General features: G+C 39.3%; 1 protein-coding gene across 1 annotated transcript in view; it reads left to right on the top strand.

Annotated features, from left to right (window-relative positions):
- Nucleotides 1–26,437, top strand: part of si:dkey-12l12.1 — a 72,024-nt gene that overhangs the window by 24,268 nt on the left and 21,319 nt on the right. The window contains exon 4 of the mRNA XM_042068088.1: nucleotides 21,784–21,825. Coding sequence (XP_041924022.1) covers nucleotides 21,784–21,825 — 42 coding nt within the window. The remainder of the gene's footprint in view (nucleotides 1–21,783; nucleotides 21,826–26,437) is intronic.

The raw sequence follows: 26,437 nt of genomic DNA, 5'->3' as shown, positions 1-26,437 counted from the left end.
CAGAAAAAAGTAATTAAAAGTATATAATACAAAAAACACAACAAAGCAATAAGGACAGTAGAAGATAAAGAAATCTTTGTATTAAAATTCAAATTATACTAAATAACACTAAATCTAAATCAAGTCTAAAAAACAAATCATTTTGCAAAGTTTAGGTGAAGTGGGAAGTAATGTAAGAAATCCCTAATCAATGTGATTGGCAGAGGTGTAAAAGTCAGGCTTCAGAAAGTAAGTCCTACCATGTATCAAAGTCAAAGTCAAAGTCAGCTTTATTGTCGATTTCTTCACATGTTCCAGACATACAAAGAGATCGAAATTACGTTTCTCACTATCCCACGGTGAAGACAAGACATATTTTACCATTTAAGTCCACAGACAAACATAACATTCAAGTAAACAAAAAAGTAAGTAAATAAGTAAATAAAAGGGCACATATAATAATGAAAAAAATAAGAGCAGCAAAATTTGGTTGAAATTGTGCATAGACAGTCAATAAAATACTAGTGCAAAGTCAGGCCAATAAAAGGCTTGGGTAGTTCTGTTTGACCTAAGTAAGAAAGAAAGTGGCATAGTGGTGCAAGTTATGTAAGAGCAGCAGAAGTGTTGTGTTTTCAGGACAACAACAACAAGTTGTAAAGTGTACAAGTGTGCAAGTGGAGTAGTGCAGGCGGCCATTGTGGGTCCAATGTCCAGGATGTTATGTAGCTGAGGGTGGAGGGGGGAGAGGAGGGAGAGAGTTCAGCATCCTTACAGCTTGGTGTATGAAGCTGTTGGTGAGTCTGGTAGTGCGGGAGCGCAGGCTTCTGTACCTCTTCTTCTGTATTGGTTCTATGTACATTTAACACAGGTGATTTGACTAATTAGCTCATCTCCTGGCTGAGGAGTTTTGCCAGAATAAGTTGGTTTAATGAATGGTAGGAGCAAATATGTGGCAGGACTTTTACTTTCTGAAGCCGGACTTTTACACTTCTGGTGATTGGTTAGGCTGGACCACTGATTTCAAAGTTAACGCTATGTCTGCTCACAAATGCTTTTAAACTTTGGAATAGGCCACATTACCTCTACTGGGCTTATACCAACCCAAATAAAGTTTTACCCATTATCATTCACCATTGTTAAGCTATGTTACATCAATAGCAGGCATCTACATGAACTGATTCTGCTGTAGTTATGGTTATGGTTATGGTTATGGTTATGGATTTGGCAGACGCCTTTGTCCAAAGAGACACATATACAAAACAACATAATATTTAAAATTGAACAGGGAACAGATTAGAGTGTTGGTCAAATATAATAAGGAGAATAGTAATAATAAACAACAATATCAATTCAATCAATAGCCTAATAAAAATAATAAAAATAAAAATGGGGGGAAAGGCAATAATAAAACAATGATGTCCATTTAATCAATCATATAAAAACAATGACATGGTAAGACTACATTAAGGAGAATATCAATAATAAACAATAATGTCAAATTAATTAACATCCTAATGAAAATAAAACAATATTATACAAACCATAACACATAAGCGCTTAAACAACTAAGCACATGTTGAATAGGAATGTCTTTAGACCCCTCTTAAACGACCCAAAACTACCACAGGAATGGAGAGCACTGGGCAACTCATTCCACCAATATGGAACCACTGAGGAATAGAGTCTTGAATTAGACCTAGTTTTTATGACTGGTCGACATAATAGACGCTCATCAGAAGACCGCAGTGGGCCGTTGGGGATGTAAGGCTTGATTATTGAATTAAAATTACTAGGAGCAGATCCAGTCAGTCATCAGGTGGGAAAGACAGGAAAATGTTGAGTGTCGTCTGCATAACAGTGATAGTCAAATCCTTGGGAGCGAATGGTCTCATCTAAGGAAGTGGTGTAAATAGAGAAAAGCAAGGGTCCTAATACTGATCCCTGAGGCACACCTGTGGTGAGGTCATGAGACTTAGATACCTGTCCCTGCCAAGACACATTGAAAGAACGCCCTTTAAGGTAAGATTAAAACCAGTTAAGAGCTTTTCCAGAAATTCCCAGTTCAGATAGTATAGAAAGGAGAATGTCATGGTTAACAGTATCAAAGGCTGCAGATAAATCTAGTGGAATTAATACTGATGACTGAGCAGAAGACTTAGCTACTTTTAATGCTTCAGTCACAGACAGAAGAGCAGTTTCAGTAGAATGACCACTCTTGAAACCAGACTGCATAGGGTCTAGTAGATTATTCTGATGAAGAAAGTCACAAACTTGCTTGAAGACCACTTTCTCCAAAACTTTTAACAAGAAAGGAAGAAGGGAGACAGGTCTGTAGTTGTTCACCTCAGTTGGATTAAGTGTACTTTTCTTTAGCAGAGGTGTAACCCTAGCCTGTTTAAAAGAATAAGGAACTATTCCAGAACTGAGTGAAGCATTAAATACATGTGTGACTGCTGGTAGAACAGCGGGTGAGATAGACTGTAGAAGAGTGGACGGGACAGGATCCAATGGGCATGTTGTTAGACGACTTCGCTTAAGCAATTGAGACTGCTTCATCATCAAGAGGAGAGAAAGAGTCCAATGATGCTGTCATACTAACACAAGGCAAAGCCCTCCTTATAGGTGCATCAAACTGAGCACTTATTTCAGCGACTTTTTCAGTGAAAAAATGTTGCAAAGTCATCTGCTGACAGTGAAGTAGTTGATGGTGGTGGTGGAGGATTGAGAAGAGATTTGAAAGTAGAAAAAAGTTTTCTACTGTCAGTGGCGCTCTCAATCTTGCTTTGATAGAATGCCTTTTATGCAAATGTACTGTAACAGTGGATGAAAAGGATGACAGCAAAGACTAGTAGTTACTAAGATCATTTCCATCTGTGGATTTACACCATTTCCTCTCAGCAGCTCTAAGTTCCTTTTGTACTGAGAATATACTGTTTGTCAGCCATGGATGACGAGGTTTAGAACGAGTAGGTCTTGAGGAAAGAGGACATGCTGCAAGTTATTGTATTAAGCAGATGTTTTGGCTAAACTTTTGACTATTAGGATACTTTAATATGGAAATTTAAACAGAACAGGCAATGACATTCTTTATTATTCCTTCATAACATATTGCATTTTATCACTGGCAATCGGAGGCTCTCTGGTGGAGAATCCTCCATCGCTGTGTCATCGTATCCTATTCCCTGGCTTTCGACCATGCTGCCCATTGACATAATGAAACATGGAATCAGTTCCGGAGTGGGGCGTGGCCAGTAACAGAAACAGCCTATTCTGAAAGGGACTGAAACTGGCGAGAATGGTACTGGTGATAATGTGTTATCTGAGAGGATTTAAAAAAATTTAAATAGGAAAATTACCGGAAATCTTATTCACTTTTAAGCGTGATGCTAGCGGGCGAGATGCTAATGGTCTAATCCGATTAAATGATCTATGCTAGGCTGGAGCTAAAATTGGTATCGCCAGATTCAGAGAATGGCTGGATTAACTCGAGGGGAGGTGGAAAATGAGCGTATTTCCCCAAATGGTGGCGTATCCCTTTAAACGGTTCGGGCTGAATTAGACGCAGAAAAACAGGTTGGAGGAATAATAGAAATGCAATTCCAAGGAATGACCAGTGCATGAAAACGCAAAAAATGGTATGTAAAATATTATAGTTAAAACAGATAATGGAAGGACATTATGGACATGGTTGCTAGATTGTTGCTAAGGTAATTGAGATGGTTGCTAGGGTGTTGCTAGGGTAGATATGGTGGTTGTTATGTGAAATACAGAGGTTGCTATGCTGGTTACTAGGATAATCACGATAGTTGCTATGGTGATCGCTAGGTTGACATTATGGTTGTGGTTGCTAGGTTGTAGCTAGGGTCAATTAGATGGTTGTTAAGTTGTTCCTAGGGTAGATATGGATGGTTGCTAGGTTGTTACTAGGGTAATTGAGATGGTTACTAGGTTGTTGCTAGAGAAGACATGGTGGTTACTATACTAAATAAAGGAATTGCTATGATTGTTGCTAGGGTAATCATATTGGTTGCTATGGTCATTGCTAGTTTGACATTATGGTGGTGGTTGCTAGGTTGTTGCTAGGGTCATTGAGATGGTTGTTTGGTTGCTGCTAGGTTAGATATGGTGGTTGCTATAAGCAGTAACTATGCTAGTTGCTAGGGTATTCATGTTGGTTGCTAGGTTGACATTATGGTGGTGGTTGCTAGGTTGATGATAGGGTAATTGAGATGGTTGCTAAGTTGTTGCTAGGGTAGATATGGTGGTTGATATGCTGAATAAAGTGGTTGCTATGCTGGTTGCTAGGGTAATCATGTTGGTTGCACTGGCGGTTGCTAGGTTGACATTATGGTAATGGTTGCTAGGCTGTTGCTAGGGTAATTGTTTTGGTTTCTATGGAGGTTGCTAGGTATTGAAGTGGACAGTTTAATGGATGGATGGATGAATGGTTTAAAGTAGATGGATGGAGAGAAATTTGGAAATTTGGAGAAATTTGGAAAGTGCCTTGTATCCTTGTTGAATGGAGAGATACACAGGGAGAAATGAGGCCTAGTTGAGCAGATGGCAGTTGATACAGGATCAAATCAGTTTCATTGGCTCTTTATTGGAGCCTAGTTGAGCAGCTGTAAGCATACTCTGTAGGCTATGTTGACAACACAAACATTATACCTCAACTTCTGTAGTGTGTTTTATCAAGACTTTGGTCGTATGGGGTCCGTTTCCAAACAGCATAGTCACTAACTATGATAGCAGCCTACTGTGATAGTGTTTACTTACAGTAGGCTACATAAGAATAAACAGCTACCCGATAAAAGTGTAGCCTATTTTGGCGGAAATAATGAAAATGATACATAGGGTAGTTAGTTGGTAGTATAGCTGCTGACACTTTAACCCTTAGAACCCGATTGACGCAAAGTGCGTCAAAAAACACACCCTTTCTTCTCTGTTACATTGCTCAGTGACTGTTCATCGCAGCGAGATGAAACCTTTATTGCATGACAGAGAAGAAGTGGGGCTTTCCAAAGAGACTACGCACTTGTCTGTACGATCAAGTATGAAAATTAAAAAAAAATATGAAATTAAATCAAATTGCATCATATTTACAGTCTATACTTCTCTGGGTTCACCTGCGCACCCATTACTCTCGTTTGAATTACTCGCGAACCCGTGATCGCATAGATATGGCAAGCATATCGATCCTTCTGGCTTATAAAAACAGACGAAGTGACTGCAAAATATTAACGTCATGTACACAAACCAACGCTGCACACCCATTACTCTCGTTTGAATTACTCGCGGACCCGTGATCGGATAGATATGCCACATATGTCAGATGAAAGAGGAGACACAGAGCTATCATTTGATACAAAGTACATCCTTCTGGGTTATAAAACAGTCGAAGTGACAGCAAAATAATAACTTCATATAGCTGGACTTACCCCACGTTTTTGTCTGTTTTTTTGTGGCAAAGCATGTTTATAATCCAACGCTATCGTGTGTTTCTCTATGGCAAAGCATGTTCATAATTCGGTTTTGAGATCCTAGCAAATTCCTGCATGGCATCCAATTCAAGGCTCACATTGCATCCCAATTTGTTCAACACAGAAACACCTTTTTTGCCTTTACTTTGTTCATGGCAGTGCAGTAAAAAGTTGAGTATCATTATGAGTGCACACCACACATGCTAACACGCAAACTTGGGTCAAGTCAGGTCAGATCAGTTCGTGTCACAGATATGGAGCGCAGAAAGGTCATTTTTCATCACTAAATAAAAAAATGGCATTTATTTCCGTAAATCACACACCATATATTTCTGTAAATTGCTCAGCCCCAGAGTATCACAGCAACATGGCAATTACATTGCCCGATTCAGGACAGTCTGCCCTACACACACATGAAATGTGTGTGAGATACATGTCAAAATATAAGAATTTTTATAATACACTTTTTATATTTTAATTGTTTAAAAATCTAAATAAAATCAATGCTAGTACTAATACATGACATGATCTGGATAGATCTGGCAGATCTAAATAGCCTAGTCTCTGCTGAAAAAAACAATATATAATATGTGTGTGTGGCACTTACAATGACCAGAATAAATCATTATGAATAAAGGTAGTGAAAATGCCCTAAAAACAGCTTAGGGTTCTAAGGGTTAACTAGCTAGTTTGCATTTCATACATAACATAATGTTTGACACCATAAATGACTCAAACCCTAAACCAGAACACAATGCACCATTGCCGCCATACTGGTCTCAATGTTATCTCTATGAGAGTCTGTTCGCTCTTTTATTATGACCGCCGCCCATATAGGTTTTTTTTTTTTCTTTTCTTTTCTTTTTCGCATGTCCAAATTTCCATCAAGGATTCCCGGGACACTGTAAGACCGGGGTACACGAAACTTGGTGGGCATGTAACCCCACATGGATAGCATGGAACCTCCTTTTTTCGTTTTGATCTGTAGCCCCCCCTGCTGGACTGGACCCCCCCGAAAGGAGGGACACAGTTTTCTGTGAATATCTCGAGAACCGTAGGGTTTAGGAAGACCATTTTTTTTGTATGTTGATCTCAAAGGGCCATGTCAACCCATTCCATAACCACTCATTTCATGTATAGCGCCACCTAGTTAAACACAAAAAAGTAAAAATGAGGTGTTGTAATCGCAGGTATCTGTGACCTAACATAGTCAAAACTGCACGAAATTGGAAGTGTAGGATCATTATGACACCCTCTGAATGCACGCCAAGTTTCGTGGAATTCCGTTCATGGGGGGCCACACAATAAATTAATTTATGTTACTATACACCAACTGGCCTGTAGGTGGCCAGAGACAGTTTTCTGTGAATACACAAACAAGGATTCCCGGGACACTGAAAGACCGGGGTACACGAAACTTGGTGGGCATGTAACCCCACATGGATACTGTAGCATGGAACCATCGCTTTTAGTTTTGATCTGTAGCCCCCCCGCTGGACTGGACTCCCCGAAAGGAGGGTAGGGCAGACACAGTTTTCTGAGAACCATAGGGCCTAGGATGACCAATTTTTTGCGTATGTTTGCCTCCAGGGGTCATGTAAACCCATTCCATATGCACACATGTAACAGATACACACGCACAGACATACATTCACAGTAATCCTACGTATGACACATACTCACACAGTAGACATATATACGCATGCATGCACATGCACACACACAGGCACATAAACCGGCAAACACACATGCACACACACACGCACACACACACACACACACACACACACACACACACACACACACACACACACACACACACACACACACACACACACACACACACACACATGAACATAAACATGTACATGCACATGCACACAATTCAGAATTTCTCAGAATTATGAACAGGCAAGATGGGGGTGGGGTTGTATAAAATGAATTTTACATGTGAAATCTATGAACTAATCATGTTTTGGTACTTGTTGTCTAGCAGATACCAGTGAGAATTGAGTGTGCACAATGCAATTTAGTGATAGAATCAAATATGCCTTTCAGCGAGATTTATTTTTGTGGAAAAAATGTGCTGGACTGGGCGGCGGTCATATTTTGTAAAAATCTAGTTGTAAATATTTCAAAAAGTATAAAGTTCACAAATATGAAAAATACATAGAACACTATCTGTAACAAGACCTCTGTAGGGTATTTGAATGAATTCAAATGGTTCGGTTTCAGTTGTATTAAATCTTTATTTTGGTCGGAACAAGAAGAACATGCACATGGATCCATTGCATTTTTATCCAATGCAATAAGAAGACTTCAGACAACAGAACAGGGCATTTTTATGCACTGTAATAATAATAAGAAAAACAAGAAGACTTTGGATACCAGTACTTTCATGCACTGTAATAAGAAGAAGCCCAGAGATATCAGTACAGTGATTTTCTTGCACTGTAATTAAACACAGAAAATTGGTCAGCGGAAGAATAAGTAGCATAAGAAGGGTAGTGATAACAGTAAAGTGCATTTTCATACAACTGTAAAAGTAAGAAGCCACAGAAGAACAATACAGTGCATTGTTACATAATTATATCATTACATAATTGTTACATAATTATAGGCTGGAAGAATAATAATGTATAAAAAAGTAGAAGTACTGAAAAACTTTACATTGCTTTGCATGCACTACAATAAATGAAGAATAAATAAATTAAATTAGTTTCCGGTTTTAATGACCAAGCTACACAGATCCATTTATTTATTTCTGCATGTATTTATTATTTATACTAATTAAAGTCATTTTTGGTCCTCTATAGAGATCTACCATTGATTCTTGATTTGATGTTGTGTTTTGTGATTTGCCATTGTGTTTCCCTATTTATAATTGTGTTTTGTGATTTCCTGTTGTGATTTTTTAATTTGCTGTTGTGATTTTTGATTTGCTGTTGTATTTTGTTTACATTTTATTTATAAAGCACATTTCCTTCCAAAGTGCTTGACAATAAAATAAAAGACAGACTTTAAAAGATTCCAACACCAACTACAACTAAATGTATTTGTCATGTCTTGGTGTCACCGGTACACTGGCGACTACGCCGCCCCGCCCGGTATCTTTTGTCTTATTGTCTTTTGTTTTGTGTCAATGTCTTGTATGTGGAATGCTTTAGGTTGCACTCTGTGCATGTTAAATGTGCTATACTAAATAAAACTGACTTGACTTGACACCTCTAGACATGAATTAAAACAAAAAGTACCTCCAGACAGAAACAAACTAAAGACAATAGGATCTCCATCCACTGGCTCAATGACTGTTGAATGCAAGTCTGTAAAGTTGGGTTTTTAGTTAGGAGTTTTATTTTATTTTATCTTTAGTAAGCTGTCACAGATGATGCTGATTTGAGGTCAGTTGAGGCCACTGTTCCAGTGGATACTAAAGGCGCAGTCACCTTTCTGTGTCAAGACGGGAATGTGGTATGTTCAGGCGTGCTTGGGATGCAGATCTTAGTGGTCTTGATGGGGTGTATAGGGTTAAAAATGTTGTTACATAACCTGGAGCATGACTATTAATGCTTTAAAAACAGTCAATGCCATTTCATACTGGATTCTGTATTTAAAAAGAAAGCCAGTGCAAAGCCGGCAGTACTGGAGTGGTCATAGTCGTAGATTAATATTTTAGCATGACAGTCTATGGGGTTTGCCATTCTGAGTACCAGGGGCGTAGCTACCGTGGAAGTGGGCGAAAGGCGAAGTGGGCGAAGGGGGGCCCACTTCCACACTCCCGAAATGGGCCCCCTTCCATCAGTACTCGGGCTCATCGCACAATGTTGTAAATAAGCTGCGATCACGTTGGCAGTTTTCGGATATCAATTTTTTTTTTCTCACCCTCAGCCGTAACTATTAGTCATGGTGACCTTATATTTTGCATTGTGTTGACGTTCAGATGTTACAACATAGGCTACAATATGAGTTAGAAATAAAAAAAATACCTGCAACTTATTCAGTTTCTTTATTTATTGTCCATTTTTACAAAGTAACAAGGCCTGCTGGGAATAGGGAAAATGTGTTTATCCCAATAATCTTACTTCCTGTCATTTGTGATTACATTACATTGTGAGCAGTCCCGGCGTCATGGGGGGGCTTTGGGGGGCCAGGCCCGTCCTGGAAGTCATCTGTGCCCGCCCTGGACGAGCTTGGCTACACCAACCAACCCCAATCCCATAGATTGATTTTGAACACGTATTAAATGTAGGCCTATATTATACGTTTGTCAATCTAGCAAGTAGCAAATAAAACTTGTAAAATCTGTATTATTCCGTAGCTAACCAATAAGGAACATTAGGCAAGTCCATCACCTAAATGGAGAGGAGGTTACGTGACGCATACTTCACTTCTGCACTAACCCCTGTCATCCGATGACAAATATGGCTTATCGGCTCGCAGGTAGACTATATCTCATATCGTAGTTAGTATTAGTAGGCCTAGTAGTTTCTGGGTTTGTTTGATAGCGTTAACCTTTACTGTTTTTTCTTCTGACCTAGTCGAAGAACATGGGAGCTTGTTACCACTCCAGGGCCGATGTTATCCGTAACTTCGGGGCTAACACCCTAACACTATCTGAAAGTGGTTAGCAAATGAACAAGGATTTTGGTTTTATCTGCGGATTTATTTTTGCATTATTTTGAATATGACTAGCTCCAGTCTTAACAGCACGTCTACTTTTCCCACACGCATCTCAGTAGCACATATCCCCTCTCACTTTCTCTCTCTCCATCCCTGCGCACGGGGTTCTCTTAAAGGAGCTGCACCATTTTACAGCAATTGCATCTACATTTTCATACTAGAATGTTTTGTCAAGTGTAAGCTTAAACTACCGTTCTCGTGCCCCCCCTGGAAAGGTGTAATGCCCGTCCGTGAATTTGTGTCTGTTCCAGCAAAAGTGTGTACATTATAACACCCACATCCCCTACGCTTGCTACGCGCCTGTCCATGAGGACTTTAGATCTGTTATACCTCTAAAATATGATTGTTGCTATGCCTCTGCTACCATCAAAAAACATTAAACTACAAACTGTCTCCCGCACTGTCCTAGCTGTGTGTCACAAGCAGGGGTGGGTAGTAACGCGCTACAAGTAATGCACATGAGTAAAACTGTTTTTTTTTCATAATATTATTTTTTCAAAACGGTACTTCTACTTTTACTCAAGTACATTTTTGAGCCAGTAATCTACTCTTTACTCCGCTACATTTTCATTTGCCTTTCGTTACGAGTACAAGTTTATTATTGGAGGAGAAAGATCTCGAGGGATAAAGGTGCACGTCTCCCTTGGTGTACAATGGCATGGGCTTCAGAATGCATTGCTACATTTCCCCGCGATTATAAAAGTAATGACTGGCTTACCGGTACAGTATGTAGAATCAATCACGTTGTAGCCTACTACACCACGGAAGTAGATGTTCTTTATACAGTACCCTCCACCTCTGCTAAAGTTGACTAAAAACTGGCATAAAAAAACAATCTGTTGGTGATGTATTGTAATCTTACAATGAAAAAAAATAGGAAAAATCCAACCTTGAAGGGAAGCAAAGGAAAATCTCATGAAGAAATAAACACTTTTAACTAAAGCACATTGCTCCCAATTATTGGCACCCCTGAAAAATCTTATACCAAACCTAACAGAAGCATTTTCCTATCTAATTTCAATTTATTTAAGTTAATCAGTGTCTGTGAACTTTCAGAAGTACAGTGTGCAGTGCTTCGACTTCGCCAGCTTCCCTCACGGTCCGCGCGCGGGATCACGCGGCATCACGCGACTTTAATTTGTATTTTTCCAGTGATGCTGCAACAACCGGCAGAGGTCTTAAGTGAGCAAGGTGTCTCGTAAATAGAAATGGAGCTGGAAAACCCTACACAGACTTCAATACAGACTTTAGCAGACTGGTTTAGAAATAATTTAATAGCCAGAAATATGCCTGCCCTGCCCTAATAAAGAAATATTTGATTAACGGCGAGTGAATCCCGTTTGCAGCCGTAGAAGAAACGCAGGACAAATTAAACATTCTGGTTTTCTCCGAGTGCAACGATGATAGACAGACATCATTTGGACAAAATATAGAGCATATTAACCTCCGTTGCTCAGCCAAATGCCTTCCTGTTACGTCCTGTTATCACGGAGTTATAGGCGATAAACGATTTTTGATGGTCACAAGTTTACTTCATTAGCGTTTATTTTTTTGATTATTAAAGAGTGTTTTTCATTTAAAGGCTTGACTTCGTGCTTAGAAGAGCATTTAGTGCTCTCCCCAATCCCAGACGTTCACATTGCATGTTTGTTTGTAATGGATGCAACCGCGAGATACGCTTGTCATAGGCGCCGATACCGTGGATGCTCCGTCTCTCTCCACTGAAAACATCGAGCACCCACGTGTGCCAGCTTACAGTCCCGGCTAAATTTACATTATTTTAAAATCAAACATCGCAGTTTATGTTAAATTCAGCATCTCTCATAATGTGACTGGATATGTTGCTGTCAATTCCATACTACTCCATATACTAACCACTAATGAGAGCGTCTCTCGTATGAAAATTCCTGACACTTCCCACCTGAAGAATTAACGCAAGGCTTTGTCGGGTCTTCAGCCCCGAATGTTTAAAATGTATATAGCCCTGAATATCATTTTAAAAGTAGTCTGACAAAGCTTATTGTTTTGTGACACAGCTAAACACTGGTACCTCATAGAACGTCTATAACATAGCCTAGGTGGTTGCAACTCACAAAAGTAAAGCAGATAGAAAGAACTCACGCAAATCTAACCTACAACACGCAGACAGCTTCATGCGCAGGGGAGAGAGAGCGCGCGCGCGCGCGCACAGTGCTTTATGATTGTTGGCTTCTGATGGTATCTTGCTAATTCACTGAACTGCATTAGGTGACACAAATGGTATTGCCTTTATCTTATAACTCCTTGTCTGAGCGACTACCAGGCCTATGGTTTTTAAAAGTCAGACATTCGAAAATTAAGAATGTTTATTGACTTGAAAAATACACAAATTTTTGCAAACTCCCTTCATTCAACCCTTGAAGACATTGCGGTCTGGTGCGCTATGTAGATCGTTTCACGTACCATTAAATTTCTCAGAATTTAGGTCTACTAGGCCTACAATAACGTCATCACCAAATACATCTTTTATTTTTAGTTGATCAACCACAAAGAGTAGCATAGGCCTACTGTGCACAGTGCACTGACGACTGTAGCAGCCCAAGGTAACCAGTTGTTGTAGATGAGAGGCAACCCCTTGTTTCAGATAGCCTGGACAACATGTTACCTGGGTGTTGCCTACGTTATTAATTAATGGTAGCCTACAATAGTTAATTGATTCGTGTAACATATTAGTTGGCTCAAAGAGTAGGGAATCAGGATGGAGAGAGTCACGCGTGTGTTGCTTTTGCGGGATCGAATCCAGTTTAATGCTAGTTTTAAAAACATATATTTTTTTACGTCTTTTGTCCGAGTGGCTGTAATGTAGCCGAGCGCTCATGGCGTATGAAAAGCGACTTCAAACCACCTAAAACAACTTGTTGCATTGCGTTAAGGCCAGCAGATGACAGCACAGCAGTTACCAGTCCCCTGTCCAAGAGTTTGAATCTGGGTTAAGATTTTGACAACAATATTGACATCGTTGTTTACCTAAGTTTATCTTTTGTGCAGATCATATTATCAAAATCAGAATCAGCCTTCTTGGCTTGGTTTGCGTAAACTAACAAGGACCCCCCCCCCCCTCCCTCCATGAAAATCAAAGGCTACATATTCTCAGCTGACTCGTCAAAAAGTGCGCACCACCTTATTATTATCTGCAGGTGTGTGACTTTTACTTACGTGCACATGGCTGCAAATTGACTTTTAATTTATGTATTTTCTGCCTAAATATATTTATAATTATTCATTTGCAAACAAATAACTGGCGTCAGTGACGTCTTTGACATGAAGATCCCTGGAACTATGCTTCTACTAGCATTCTACCACAGGTCGAGAGGTGTAGTTGTAACTACACAACTTTACGATAGTGGTTGCAAACGTTCGTTGCTACTATGGTTTTGGGAAACACTAAGGTAGTGGAACGATGCATTGGACTATGTAAGTTCCAAATATGAATGTAATTCTGCGGCATAATATGATGTATTTGTTTATTGTACAGAAAAATAAAAATGACATGTCAAGCAGTCAATTGACTACATTGCAGTCAAGAAGTAGGGCAAATTAATTTACGAAACCAAAACGTGGGTCATAGTTGTCTAAGCATCTATAGCGTAGCCTGTTAAAAACGTCGCAGAAGCCTACCCAAGGCTACAGATTAATTCTGAACAGTTATTTCTCTACTGGCTCAATTATCACACCACTGTTTTGATTTGCGTAGTTGCGTTACCCCAACACTGACAATAATGTAGACAGCAAATTTCGATTTTCGTTACCACCGTGTAGTCAAGCCTTAAGCCATACCCAAGTAGCCTAAATCGAGGTAAATCGAGCTTTTTCAGAAGGGGCAGCAGGCAGAGCGATGTACAGTGGCAGAGCGACGCACAGTGGCTGAAAGTGGTAGTAAAGCTTAACGCAGCTTCACGCCTCGTAATGCGTGACTGAAGTGGCCATTTGAAAGCGATGCCCACTGTAGTTCATGACTTTCTTTTTCACTATGGTATTAAAATAAAGTCACACAGAGGCTAAATCCTCCAGTCATTTTTCAACATCGGAAAGACAAGAGAATACACTAAATTTAAATATTTTTCCTAATTTTTTTCATTGTGAGATTACAATAAATCACCAACAGATTATGTTTTATACTGGTTTTTAGATAGATAGATAGATACTTTATTGATCCCCAGGGGAAATTCAACTTTAGCAGAGGTGCCAATAATTCTGGAGGGTACTGTACCTAACAGCTCATGACATCCTGCCAGCTGCTGCATCTTCTGGTGAGACAGAGTAGCAACGAGATGAGAGGTATGACATGACCAGTGTATGACATGACCAGATTAGAAATGTCGAAGTATCATACCAAAACCTCAAAATTATCGTTTTTTGAGACAAATTATCGTACACGAACCAAACGCATAAAATATAGCTATTTTCCAAATTTTACAGCCAATTTAAACAAGCTGTGTAATACACAGGTTTCCCGTTTACCAACAAAACTAGATGCGCGCGCAGCCGTGAGGCAGAAGACGCTTGGTGGCCGTCCACAATGTTATAAACTTAACCTAAATAGTCGGCTGCTGTAAGCTACAATCGGATTTTATTGTATACCCCTGTTGTCTCAATGATAATAACATCTCATTTCAGACTATATTTCAAAGTTTGCCATTCATTTGCATTATTAATACATGTATAACATCGTATTTTGTCATTTTTGGCGAAGACATGCATTCTGTTAGGGAAATTGAACATATTTAACATTCTCTAATCGTGATTTCGAATTGGTGCAGTTTTCCGCACAAAAACTAATTTTATTCTTTTGCTCTTTTGCATTGCTCTATGCTGTTCTATGGTGCTTTCTGCCTCTTGGTTGCGCACGCATGTTTTTGTGACGTTGCATAGAAATCCATGTATACGCTCACACTAACTGGAGGAAGTCTGGCTACTTAACTTTTTTTTTTTTGCCAAAGTGTAAAAGATATGCCGACAGTCCACATTTTGAACTAGACCATAATTAAACTATGATACAGAGAGAAAAAAATCCACAAACTGTAGTGTAGTGTTGACGTGCGGGCGACACCGTGTGGTGCCTGTGTGAGTGTGTGTGTGTGTGTATATACGTGCTTGCGTGCAGGCAGACGAGCCTGCGAAATGATTCAGGGTCAGAGAGAAGCGGTAGGATGTGTGTTTGGACGAACGATTGTTCAAATTGTGAAATTATCCTACATTATGGGATTTTTTTCATTATTGATTGTACATTGTACAGAGGTCAAAATTATCATACAAATATGATAATTATCGTACATCTGGCAACACTGGACATGACACGGAAACTTTGGCCTATATTCATTTCTGGCCAGCATCGTTCAACAATCACATTGGACAAGGAAAGTAGGCCTACAAATTAATTTACTAGCAAAAGGTTGCTAGGTTACGGGGACGCTGGCGAGACACGCCGCTCCGTCTGGCATCATGTTTTTGTTTGTTTTTATGTAATGTTTGTAATTTTATGTAATGTTCTGTTAATTTTTTGTATTTATTTTTCTAGTTAAATGTAATCACTCTTTATTTATGTTATTTTCGATCGTTTTTGTGTTATTCTTAGTCATTTTTTTCTGATTAACAAACTCGGCTGACACCGTCAACAATGTCAAGTTAACGTTAACGGATACGTTCCATTGGGCTGATGAGTGCATTGGCTAGCTGCCTTGTGTCCCTCATCCATCTGTGACGCTGCACATCTAATGTCTAGACAGAGGGATTGCTCAGGGCAAGGGCCTAACGTTAATCTGCGAGAGATCTGCAGCTGCCACGACCACCGAGCTGTGGCTGACGTGTGAGCTGCCATCCTAGCATCTACCGTTAGGTGCCTGGAGTCTGAATTGAGTGCTAAGGAACTCTGATGACAGCGTCAATAACCATGAAACAACAAACTGTCGCTGTCTAGAACCACCGAGCTGATAATCGGCAGGGTCGCCCATCACGACTTTGGACTGTCTTGTTCTTCAGTGCTCTCCAGACTGCCAGTGAATTCTCCTGGGTTGGTCAGTTATAAAGAACTTTGTTGGCGTTGCATCAGTTGTGAAGACACAGCTGTGCACAGTTTTCACGTGGGTCATCATTGCCCTTGGACATTTTCAGCCATTTTGGAAATTGGACTAATTTAACATGATTTTTTTTCTTTTGAAATTTAATTAATTGATTTTTCTTTCTTTTTACTTTTTTGGGACACGTAATCCGAAGCTCTGCACACAGGCTACCTCGCCAGGTCCTCTATGGACAACTGCCTGCAGCTAGCAGAAGACCTGGTGGGCAAAAACGGCGCTATACGGACCAATTAAAAGAACCTCTGAATAAATGTAACATCAAGCCTGAACTCCTTGAGGTCAATGCAATGGACTTCCACTGCTGGCGCTCTCTGTGCAATGATGGGGTCAAGCATTTAGAGGAGAAACGGACGCAAAAATGGACGCAAAAATGGACTGAGCGGCAGCAGCAACGACACCTTCCTGCTGTAATAGATCAACTGCCTCAATCTTTTGACTCAGTCTTCACATGCCACACGGCAAGATATGCAGATCCAGAAAAGGACTCTACAGCCACACACAGTGGCACCTCAGACAGAAACGATAGCCACCCCCCTTTCCCCCCTCCCCTTCCCCAATTAGAGGCATTGTCATCTTCGCTTGCGATGGACTGCCTAATGTGCCTAACGGTGTCACGGGTACGCTGGCGACTACGCCGCTCCATCCGGCATCTTTTGTCTTTTTGTTATGTGTCTTGTTTGTGGAGCGCTTTGGGTTGCACTCTGTGCATGTTAAATGTGCTATAAAAATACAACTGACTTGACTTGACAAAGTAAATGCACTGAAAATCGAGCACACAAGTTAGAAAAAGCATTTGTTTATGTAGCCTCAATGTTGCAGGACATGACAAAGACGGTCGGCTGAGAAAACAGCTAGCTTACTCTGTCGCTCTGTCCAAGTGGATATGCCTAGGCTATATGTAGCCTATGTATAGGTCTGCCCATAATATAGTTAAAGAAGGAGAAATGCAAATAGGCGTAAAGGATAGGCCTACTTTTAAAGGGCCATCAAAAATATAAAAATGTAAAAAAAAAAAAAAACTTGTTGTTACTTAAGTAATTTATTCTGCCCTACAAAGGCAAAAGGCAGTAACTGACCAGAGTGTCAAACTGAGAAAAATGACTTTAAAGTTTTTTGTTTTGTCTACACAAATGTATTATAGGTAGAGTAATGAAAATCTGGTAAATTGTTGCCCTGATGAAGAAATATGTGTATATAAAAAAAACTTGTGCTCAAAGTTGACCTTTGACCCTTATTTGTCAGATGCTGTACTCTGCCTTTGTATTATGTACTAAAAATAAGGAGTCGTGCAAAGGCAAAAGGCAGTAACTGACATATAATCAATATTTGCTACCAAAGAGTATGGTAACTGTACTTGTACGTCAAAGAACAAAGCCAAAGAACAGTAACTGCAGTTGTGGCTCTCTGCCATGGTTGCTTGTATGGTATATTTTTTAAAAAACAGTCAAATTGAGTATAGATATTTATCCACATGATAAAGGAAGTCTTTAATATCCCAAAAATGCAATTACTGCCTTTTGGCTTTGTAGGGCAGTATTAATAAACTTCTTTTTTACTTTTACTTGAATAGATTTCTTAGATGGTAATATTTACTTTTACTTTTGCAGGGAGTAATTGTACTTTTACTTGAGTATAGATTTTCAGTACTCTACCCACCCCTGCTCACAAGGCAAGCAGTAGCTAACCATAGTTAGCTTTACCGAGCAAGGATAATAACTTTTTTCACAACAATCGCGCTGTTAAATAAAGTTAACATGTCAACTACAAAAGGGTTTGGCAGCCACAATCATTTTAGGTACTGTGACTGTAATGTAAAGTTATGTCCCTTTCCTTTTGTATCGTAAATCCTCGTACGCCCACCCGTGCGACATGTACGAATGAGTTGCTAGCGCAAACGCTGGTGTTTGTAGTCTTTTTGGGAAGAACATGGATGCCACCAGGGCAGGAGCTGTCTCGTTAGTGCTGGACATTGGTCTAGAACATGAGAACACATCCCTCACTCTCCCTTGTTGGATATGGTCAATACGAATTAATAATAAAAACTTTAATAAAGTAAAGTTAGATAATAAAAAATGTAAGTAACTCACCTATTTCAATTTCAACAAGTGATGTTGCGTGAATTGGTGACCGGATTGAAGCAGCAATGTAATCTAGTGCGTAAGAGCATTGCATCGACATTACAATGACCAACACAGTACAAATGCAAAAAAATACATGTCATCTCATCTCAACTATGGGCACAGCCATGTTTGTCGTATGGTCGTGCGACCACCTCGGGGTACCCTCAAGAACGTTGGGCATGCCTGTGTGAAATGCCACAAGAAAGCTGGGTAATTTACACTTTCCAACTCGGGCAGGGGATTTTATGATACAAAAGGAAAGGGCCATGCCTGTGTGAAATGCCACAAGAAAGCTGGGTAATTTACACTTTCCAACTCGGCAGGGGATTTTATGATACAAAAGGAAAGGGCCATTACCTCTCAACCGTCCTGCTGGTTGCACCAGGCAAAGCAGTACGTTGTGGTCCACTTAATTTGCTGGAGCATTTTGGTAGCAACATCTTCATTTTTACAAAACAAGACTACAGTTTGTGACAAAACCCCAAATAGTAAATACATTTTAACTCATCAAACTGAACGCAGAGGTTTGTGGCGGCCGTTGCTTCGCTCAGACCTAATTTGAACCGTATTACCAAAAGCTCCATTCATTTTTCACATAGAGATTTTTTCTTACGAACCAGGAAGCATTCCAATGCTAAAACGCTAAAAAGTTTCCGGGTGGCTACCACTCTATTTCTGCACAATTCTCCAGATGCTCAATGAGTACAGTATATCATGGTCCACCATATCAAAAGCGACACTTACTGTAAGTCTAGCAAAATTAAAACAGAACAATTTCCAGTCAGCATTCAATAACAGGTCAATGGTCACTTTCAGCAGAGCAGGCTCTAGTGCTCTGCCCTGAAACTCGATTGAAAAGTCTCATAGATATTGTTGTCATGTATAGATTAGATTTTTAAGAGTGCGAAGATTTTTAAGAGTTAAAGTGAAATTACTTTTTCTATTTTAATTTTTATTTCTTTAACTTTGCTTAAAAATGGTATGTTATAAAAATGGTTGATATAGGCCGATAGTTACTTAAAACCTTCACCTCTAAGTTATGTTTCTTTAAAAGAGGTTGGACTATAGCTTGTTCGAAACAATCAGGATCTATGCCATTAGCTAGGCTGGAATTTATAATAGCCAGAAAATCAAAGCCGAATGTATCAAAGATTTCCTTGAAAAAACAGGAAGGAATTACATCATTTGCAGAGATACTGTAGAACATTTCATATGTGAGGCAATGTCAGACCAGTGGCGTAGCCAGAAATGTTCAAATGGGTGGGCACAGAAAAAAACAGGTGGGCAAAGCCAATTTGATTGAACATAAGAGAGGCCTAGATTAGATACACCATACAAACATTAATCATAGGCATGTTGTATTTATGACATAAAAGTGGAAGTTATTGAACACATTTGATCACAGCTGACAAATTACGCAGAAACATTTTCAACCACAGCAAAACAATGCATGAATGTAGCTTCGGCGCCTCACATGAAACACAATTGAGACAATAGATTGACCATATTGGACAACTTTTTACTGCATTGCCATAAACAAAGTAAAGGCAAAAAAGGTGTTTCTTTGTCAAACAAATTGGGATGCAATGTGAGCCTTGAATTGGATGGCATGCAGGAATTTGCTAGGATCTCAAAACCGGATTATGAAAATACTTTGTCATAGAGAAACACATGATAGCGTTAGATTATAAACATGCTTTGCCACAAAAAACGTGGGGTAGCCTAAGTCAAGCTATATGAAGTTATTATTTTGCTGTCACTTCGTCTGTTTTATAACCCAGAAGGATGTATCAAATGGTATCAAATGATAGCTCTATGTCTCCTCTATCATCTGACATGCATGGCATATCTATCCGATCACAGGTTCTCGAGTAATTCAAACGAGTAATGGGTGTGCAGGGTTGGTTTTTGTACATTACATTATTTTGCAGTCACTTCGTCTGTTTTTATAACCCAGAACGATTGATATACTTGGTACTAATGGATAGCCCTATGTCTCCTCTTTCATCTGATATGCTTGCCATATCTATGCGAGCACGGGTTCCCGAGTAATTCAAACGAGAGTAGGTGTGCAGGTGAACGAGACTGTAAATATGATGCAATTTGATTTAATTTCATGATTTTTTTTATTTTCATACTTGATCGTACAGACAAGTGCGTAGTCTCATTGGAAAGCTCCACTTCTGCTCTGTCACGCTATATAGGTTTCATCAGATCATCTGGTCAACAGATTGACCATTGGACAATCCCACTGCAAAGCTTTTTCATAGGCATGCTACGTTTATGACATAAAAAGTTGAATATGAACGCATTTCATCACAGCTGACAATTACGCAGAAACATTTTAACGGAACTGCTGGCTGTTCGCAATTGGACTGATTCTTGAGCTCTCATTGGAGTGCTGACTTGCGAGTCTTTTTTAGATGGTGAACTTGAGCAAAAGAAAGCCCTTTAATTGGACAGGCAAGATTGACAAGTGGGCGGCCCTAGGCCCATTCAGGCCCGCCCGTGGCTACGCCTATGTGTCAGACAGATCAGAAAACGAGATCACTTCAAAACATTCAAAGGCCACAGTAGCTGACTTATACATACAGGTCCTTGGTCCATAAATAGAATTATTGAACCTGATATTTTCGACTTTGCTAGTAAAGAACTTTAAAAACTCTTTAAGTTTTTACATGATGCCTCAGGGCCAGTACATGGAGTAGGATTTAGAACTCAATAAATGGTCTTGAATAGAAACGCAGCTTTGTGCTGGTTTATTGCTATCAGCAAAAAAAATCTCAAATGACACCTGAAGCCTGTAAATTTTCCATTTGCGCTCCACACTCCTGTCTTGCAGTTCTAATAGCATCATTCAGCCAAGGTTGAGACTTAAACCTGGAGTTTGGTGTTCTAAGAGGAGCAGCCACATCCAATGCAGAAACACAGTTAGCTATAAAATATAGGTTTGTGTGAAATGAAAGGCTGTAGAGGGAGATAACCTCCTTGAGCAGTGTTGCGCAATTTTAATGGCTATGTGTTGTGAGGGAAGTGCAGTGTGTTAAACATTACTGATTTGTGGCTGGGAAATGCAATGCCCATTACATCAACCATACCCACATTAAAACCATAGAACAAGATCAAGAGTGTGCCCATGTTCATGAGTAAGGCCTTTTACATTCTGGATAAAATGAAAAGAGTCCAATACATTATTTAATTCAGTGACCATGGGCTTATTTGGGCTGCATACATGTATATTTAAGTGTCCCAGAATCAAAACCCGATCATACTGCACCGTTACTGAGGACAGTAGATCGGAGAACTGCTTGATGAAGTCTTGCTGTTGTGTTTCTTCTTGTCTTGTCTGCTAGAAGCAAATGGAATTTTAACTACAAGTTAACTTCTTTCCACCTCTTGTCTTTCTAGGTCACAAGGGTGAAGAGAGATGACCGGATAGGACAGGAAAAAGTAAGTACATTTTTACCTGATTGGAAGCTTGGATCATTTTATTGACTGTCTTTATTTAGTGAAACTCTTTTTAATGCCCAATGCTAATTTTATCCAATCTGAATTCAAGTTAGTAATCATGAATTTTTCAGTTTTCAATGCCAGACTGAAGGTCTCTATTTACGCTTCATACAGTATATGCTCCACTACATGCATCTTTGGGGGTCTCCTCAGCTAGCCCTAGTAAGTTTAGGCCACGTGGACAAAAAAGTTCAAGTTCAAGTTTATTATAGCTATTTCAACAATATAACTAGATGTAACGCAGAGCGGTACAAAATATGACCAGTCCAGCACATTTTTTTCCACAAAAATGTCACATTTGTCAAATTGTGTTCATTTCCTACTTTGTTCCTTTTTGTGTGTTTGTAATTGAGTGTGTGCAGAGTGTGTGGTTGTTTTTGTGATAATGTGTGCTTCTGTGTGTTTATTGAGTGTGTGCGCCTGCAAGTTTTTGTGTGTGTTTTGTGTATGTAGGTGTGTTTATATGTGTGGGTGCATGTGTAGTGTGCTATTCAACTACTTTACCAATAACCTAGCCCATCTGTTACAATAATGCATACAGAACTGGTTTCTTCCTTCAAAATAATGTAGGGCACTAGTGAATCACCATCATTTAACAATGTTAACAAACATCAAATGTAAAGTATATATAGAAGGGTTAATGTAACAACAACATATTACAGTTATAGCATTTTTCTTGACACTCAGGGCCAGATGTACGTACATTTGCGAACGTGCAGCGTGATGGACAAACCGCAGATTGCGAACGCTGTCAGACCCAAGTTCGCGTCGTATTTATCCTTTCTCCGTCGTATCCGCCTTTCTCTGCCTTTCTCCGCCCATTAACGCAATTCACGAACGTCCACAACTGAATGGCAGCGCCTATACAAGCGCAGTTGAATGAAGTTAACTGATGACAACATTAAAAAGAATCAAACGTTTAGCGATCATGAAATAATACCATACATGATAAGATGTCAACAAGCAGGGAGATAATGAAGATCATTAGTTTTACTCAAACTACTTGTGCACGTAGGCTATGGAAGATTGGTCAAATCTAGCAATAGGAAAGTTTAAGTGAATGACGTGAAAGTGAAAGTAAGATATTAGAAAGGCCAACGAAAGTTAATTGCTTTTGATAGTAAAGACTTACAAAACTGGTGCTCTAAATAGCGATTCTGTTGTCTTTGAAAGGTTCTCTTATTGACACATTGAACTGCAATTTGGATTAACACCTGCTTTTACAAGGCGGAAGTATTTAGGCGCAGAATAGACGTGCGCTTTCAGGAGCAATCTTTGTACATACCGCGGAATACATAATTAGGCGCTCTTTACTCTTCCCCTCCCATCTTTTTACGCTAAACTCCCACTTTCCCCTGCATCCTCCCATGAATGCATATGCATGACATAAAAAACGCAATCTGCCACTTTCAGCTCCCGCGACAGGCAGTTTGCGCTTTTACATCATTGCGGCCTGTTTGTACATACCTCACAATCATTTTACACGCACGTTGCGAAACAAATACGCCTGAAGTGGGTGCAAAAGCGTTAGTACATCTGACCCTCAAGGTGCTTCACAGGAGAGGCTTTGAACCAGATTTTTTGCCAATTGGTTCGTTCTGAACAGATACAGTATTTTAACGTTTCCGGTTTTGGTTCCCATCCTAAAATTGACATTCCCGAACCGGTTAGAACAAAAAAAGTTCCTGAACCGGTTAATAACGTTCCATGTCAGCTGTATGTATGCTTTCAAACTGGCTATTAATAGTCACAATATTGTTTTTTAGACTCTATCCTACAGCAAACATAATCAAACACTAGGCCTCTGCTTTTTATAAGCTGCACCAGTGTCTTCCTATAGCCTTTAGCCTGAATTTGTATTTATTTATTTAACCTTTATTTAACCAGGAAAAGTCTTATTGAGTTACAGTAACTCTTCTCCCAGGGAGTCCTGGCCAAGACTGGCAAAAAGTTACAAAAATATATATATACATAAAAGACAGGACAAAGTTACATACTACACCACAAATCTCTGTACATACACTATACAAACACAATCAAGACATTACACTTAACTTAAGCTAATACAGACATACAACATTTAAGTATAAGTACATATACTTTTTTGATCCCGTGAGGGAAATTTGGTCTCTGCATTTAACCCAATCAGTGAATTAGTGAAACACAAAAGTGAAGCACACACTAATCTCGGCGCAGTGAGCTGCCTGCTACAATGGCGGCGCTCGGGGAGCAGTGAGGGGTTAGGTGCCTTGCTCAAGGGCACTTCAGCCACAGCCCACTGGTCGGGGCTCGAACCGGCAACCCTCCGGTTACAAGTCCAGAGTGCTAACCAGTGGGCCACGGCTGCCCCAGAGTTTTTAAAGTCAGAGTTGACTTTAAAAGATTTTTAAAAGTATTGAAAGATGGAAGTGATTCTAGATTTAGGCTGTTTTGAAGTTCATTCCAAACTTTAGGTGCATATGATGAGAAAGCTGTTTTACCAAGTTCTGTTCTTGTTGATGGAATAACTAATAATTAGTACTGTCAAACGATTACATTTTTTAATCGTGATTAATCGCTGAATTCCTATAGTTAATCATGATTAATCACATATTTTATCACATGATTAAAATTCTATTATTTTGCATTTCTTAACTTTCCAGGCATCCATATTGACAATATAAAGCAATTATTGTGTATCTTGATTGGGATTCAAATGAAAGCAAAGCAAGTTAGCCTACTTTATTAACTTAACTTTAGACGTAGGTCTATTTGATTATTTCAAATCAAATTTCAAAAGATGTGCAGCAGGCCTTGAGGCAACACAATATAGGCCTATTCTTCAGAAATATAGCTGATATAAACTGAAATAAATGCTGCTGCAGAAGTGCATGCACAAAATGTACACACATTATAAAGGCCATAACAATATTCATACTATATTCATACTATATTCATACTATAACTTATTCATACTATATTCATTAGGGTCCGAGCACTGAAGGGCGCAAGGCCCTATTGTTTTTGTAAGGATTATTAGGGCCCGAGCACCGAAGGGCGCAAGGCCCTATTGTTTTTGTAAGGATTATTATTAGGGCCCGAGCACCGAAGGGCGCAAGGCCCTATTGTTTTTGTAAGGATTATTATTATTACAGTGCATGAAAATGCACTGTACTGTTCTTCCTAGGCTTCTTATTACAGTGCATGAAAATGCACTGTACTGTTCTTCCTAGGCTTCTTATTACAGTGCATGAAAATGCACTGTACTGTTCTTCCAAGGCATTTTATTATTATTACAGTGCATGAAAATGCACTGTACTGTTATTCCAAGGCATTTTATTATTACAGTGCATTTTCATGCACTGTACTGTTATTCAAAGGCTTTTTACAGTGCATGAAAATGCACTGTACTGTTCTTCCTAGGCTTCTTATTACAGTGCATGAAAATGCACTGTACTGTTCTTCCTAGGCTTCTTATTCTTATGATTCTTCTTCTTCTTCTAACGCACTTAATGCAGCTTCAACCGTTTAACGTAGAAACTTCATTCAAACTATGTTACGTAGGTCTTAATTAGGACATGGGTGCTATGTATTTTTCAGCTTTGTAACTTTTATACTTTTTAAACTATTAATTAAAAACTAATCAAAATTTCCCCATTGACTTAAAGGAACCGTATGTAAGAAAAATATTTCAATTAATCATAAAATGGCCCTGATATGTCACTAGACATTAAGAAATCATGTTCATTTCAAATACTTATATCACTGACAACAGTAGTCCGGCCAGGATATTGTCATTTAAAAAGTGAAGTTGCAGCCCTCAACTGATGTTGATGTTGTGTTTTGTCATGTCATGTCATGTGTCATGTCATGTGTTTTGGCCTGATGCGCCACCCTCCACCTATCTACTAATCACGAAGTCAGTAGTGTTTCGCCATCAGGGTTGGCAACCTCGAGTCAGGGGGGAGGGGGATGGGATACACCGCTCTTCCGTATTTTGAAAGTGATTGCAGTACCAGTTTTGGCCACAATCTTACATATGGTTCCTTTAACATTATGATTATGACATCACAATACGGCCGTTAAGCAATTAGAATCCTATGGCAGGTGTTTGGGCCACCTGGATCAACTGCCAGTCTCAGGCTTTAAGCATACAAACTGGCCCTATTAAGACTACACATCCTGTTCAACTGCTTCCTCTGCCAAAAACTGTTTCAAAATAAAAGTCCTCACTACAATATGTCACTGTTAAACAATTTAACCCTTTAAACTACTGAACTTTTTAACTGTTCAGCCATTGTAACTGTTACTTGTCATCAACTATGACTCCTGCCCACTGTAGCTAGTTAGCATGGTTAGCATAGTTAGCATGTTAGCATTGCTAACATTGTTAGCATTTTTAGCAAAACTGTTAAAACTGATTAGCTAAGTTAGCTAAGTAACATGGTTAGCATAGTTAGCATGCTAGTTAGCATTTTTAGCAAAACTGCTCAAAATGATTAGATAAGTTAGCTAAGTAGCATGGTTAGCATAGTTAGCATGCTAGCATGTTAATTAACATTTTTAGCAAAAC

This window comes from Alosa sapidissima, chromosome 17 (assembly GCF_018492685.1).
Source record: "Alosa sapidissima isolate fAloSap1 chromosome 17, fAloSap1.pri, whole genome shotgun sequence".
In the NCBI taxonomy this organism is placed as follows: Eukaryota; Metazoa; Chordata; class Actinopteri; order Clupeiformes; family Clupeidae; genus Alosa; species Alosa sapidissima.
The sequence above is the reverse complement of the archived record's forward strand: the minus strand, read 5'-3'. Positions and strand labels throughout refer to the sequence as shown.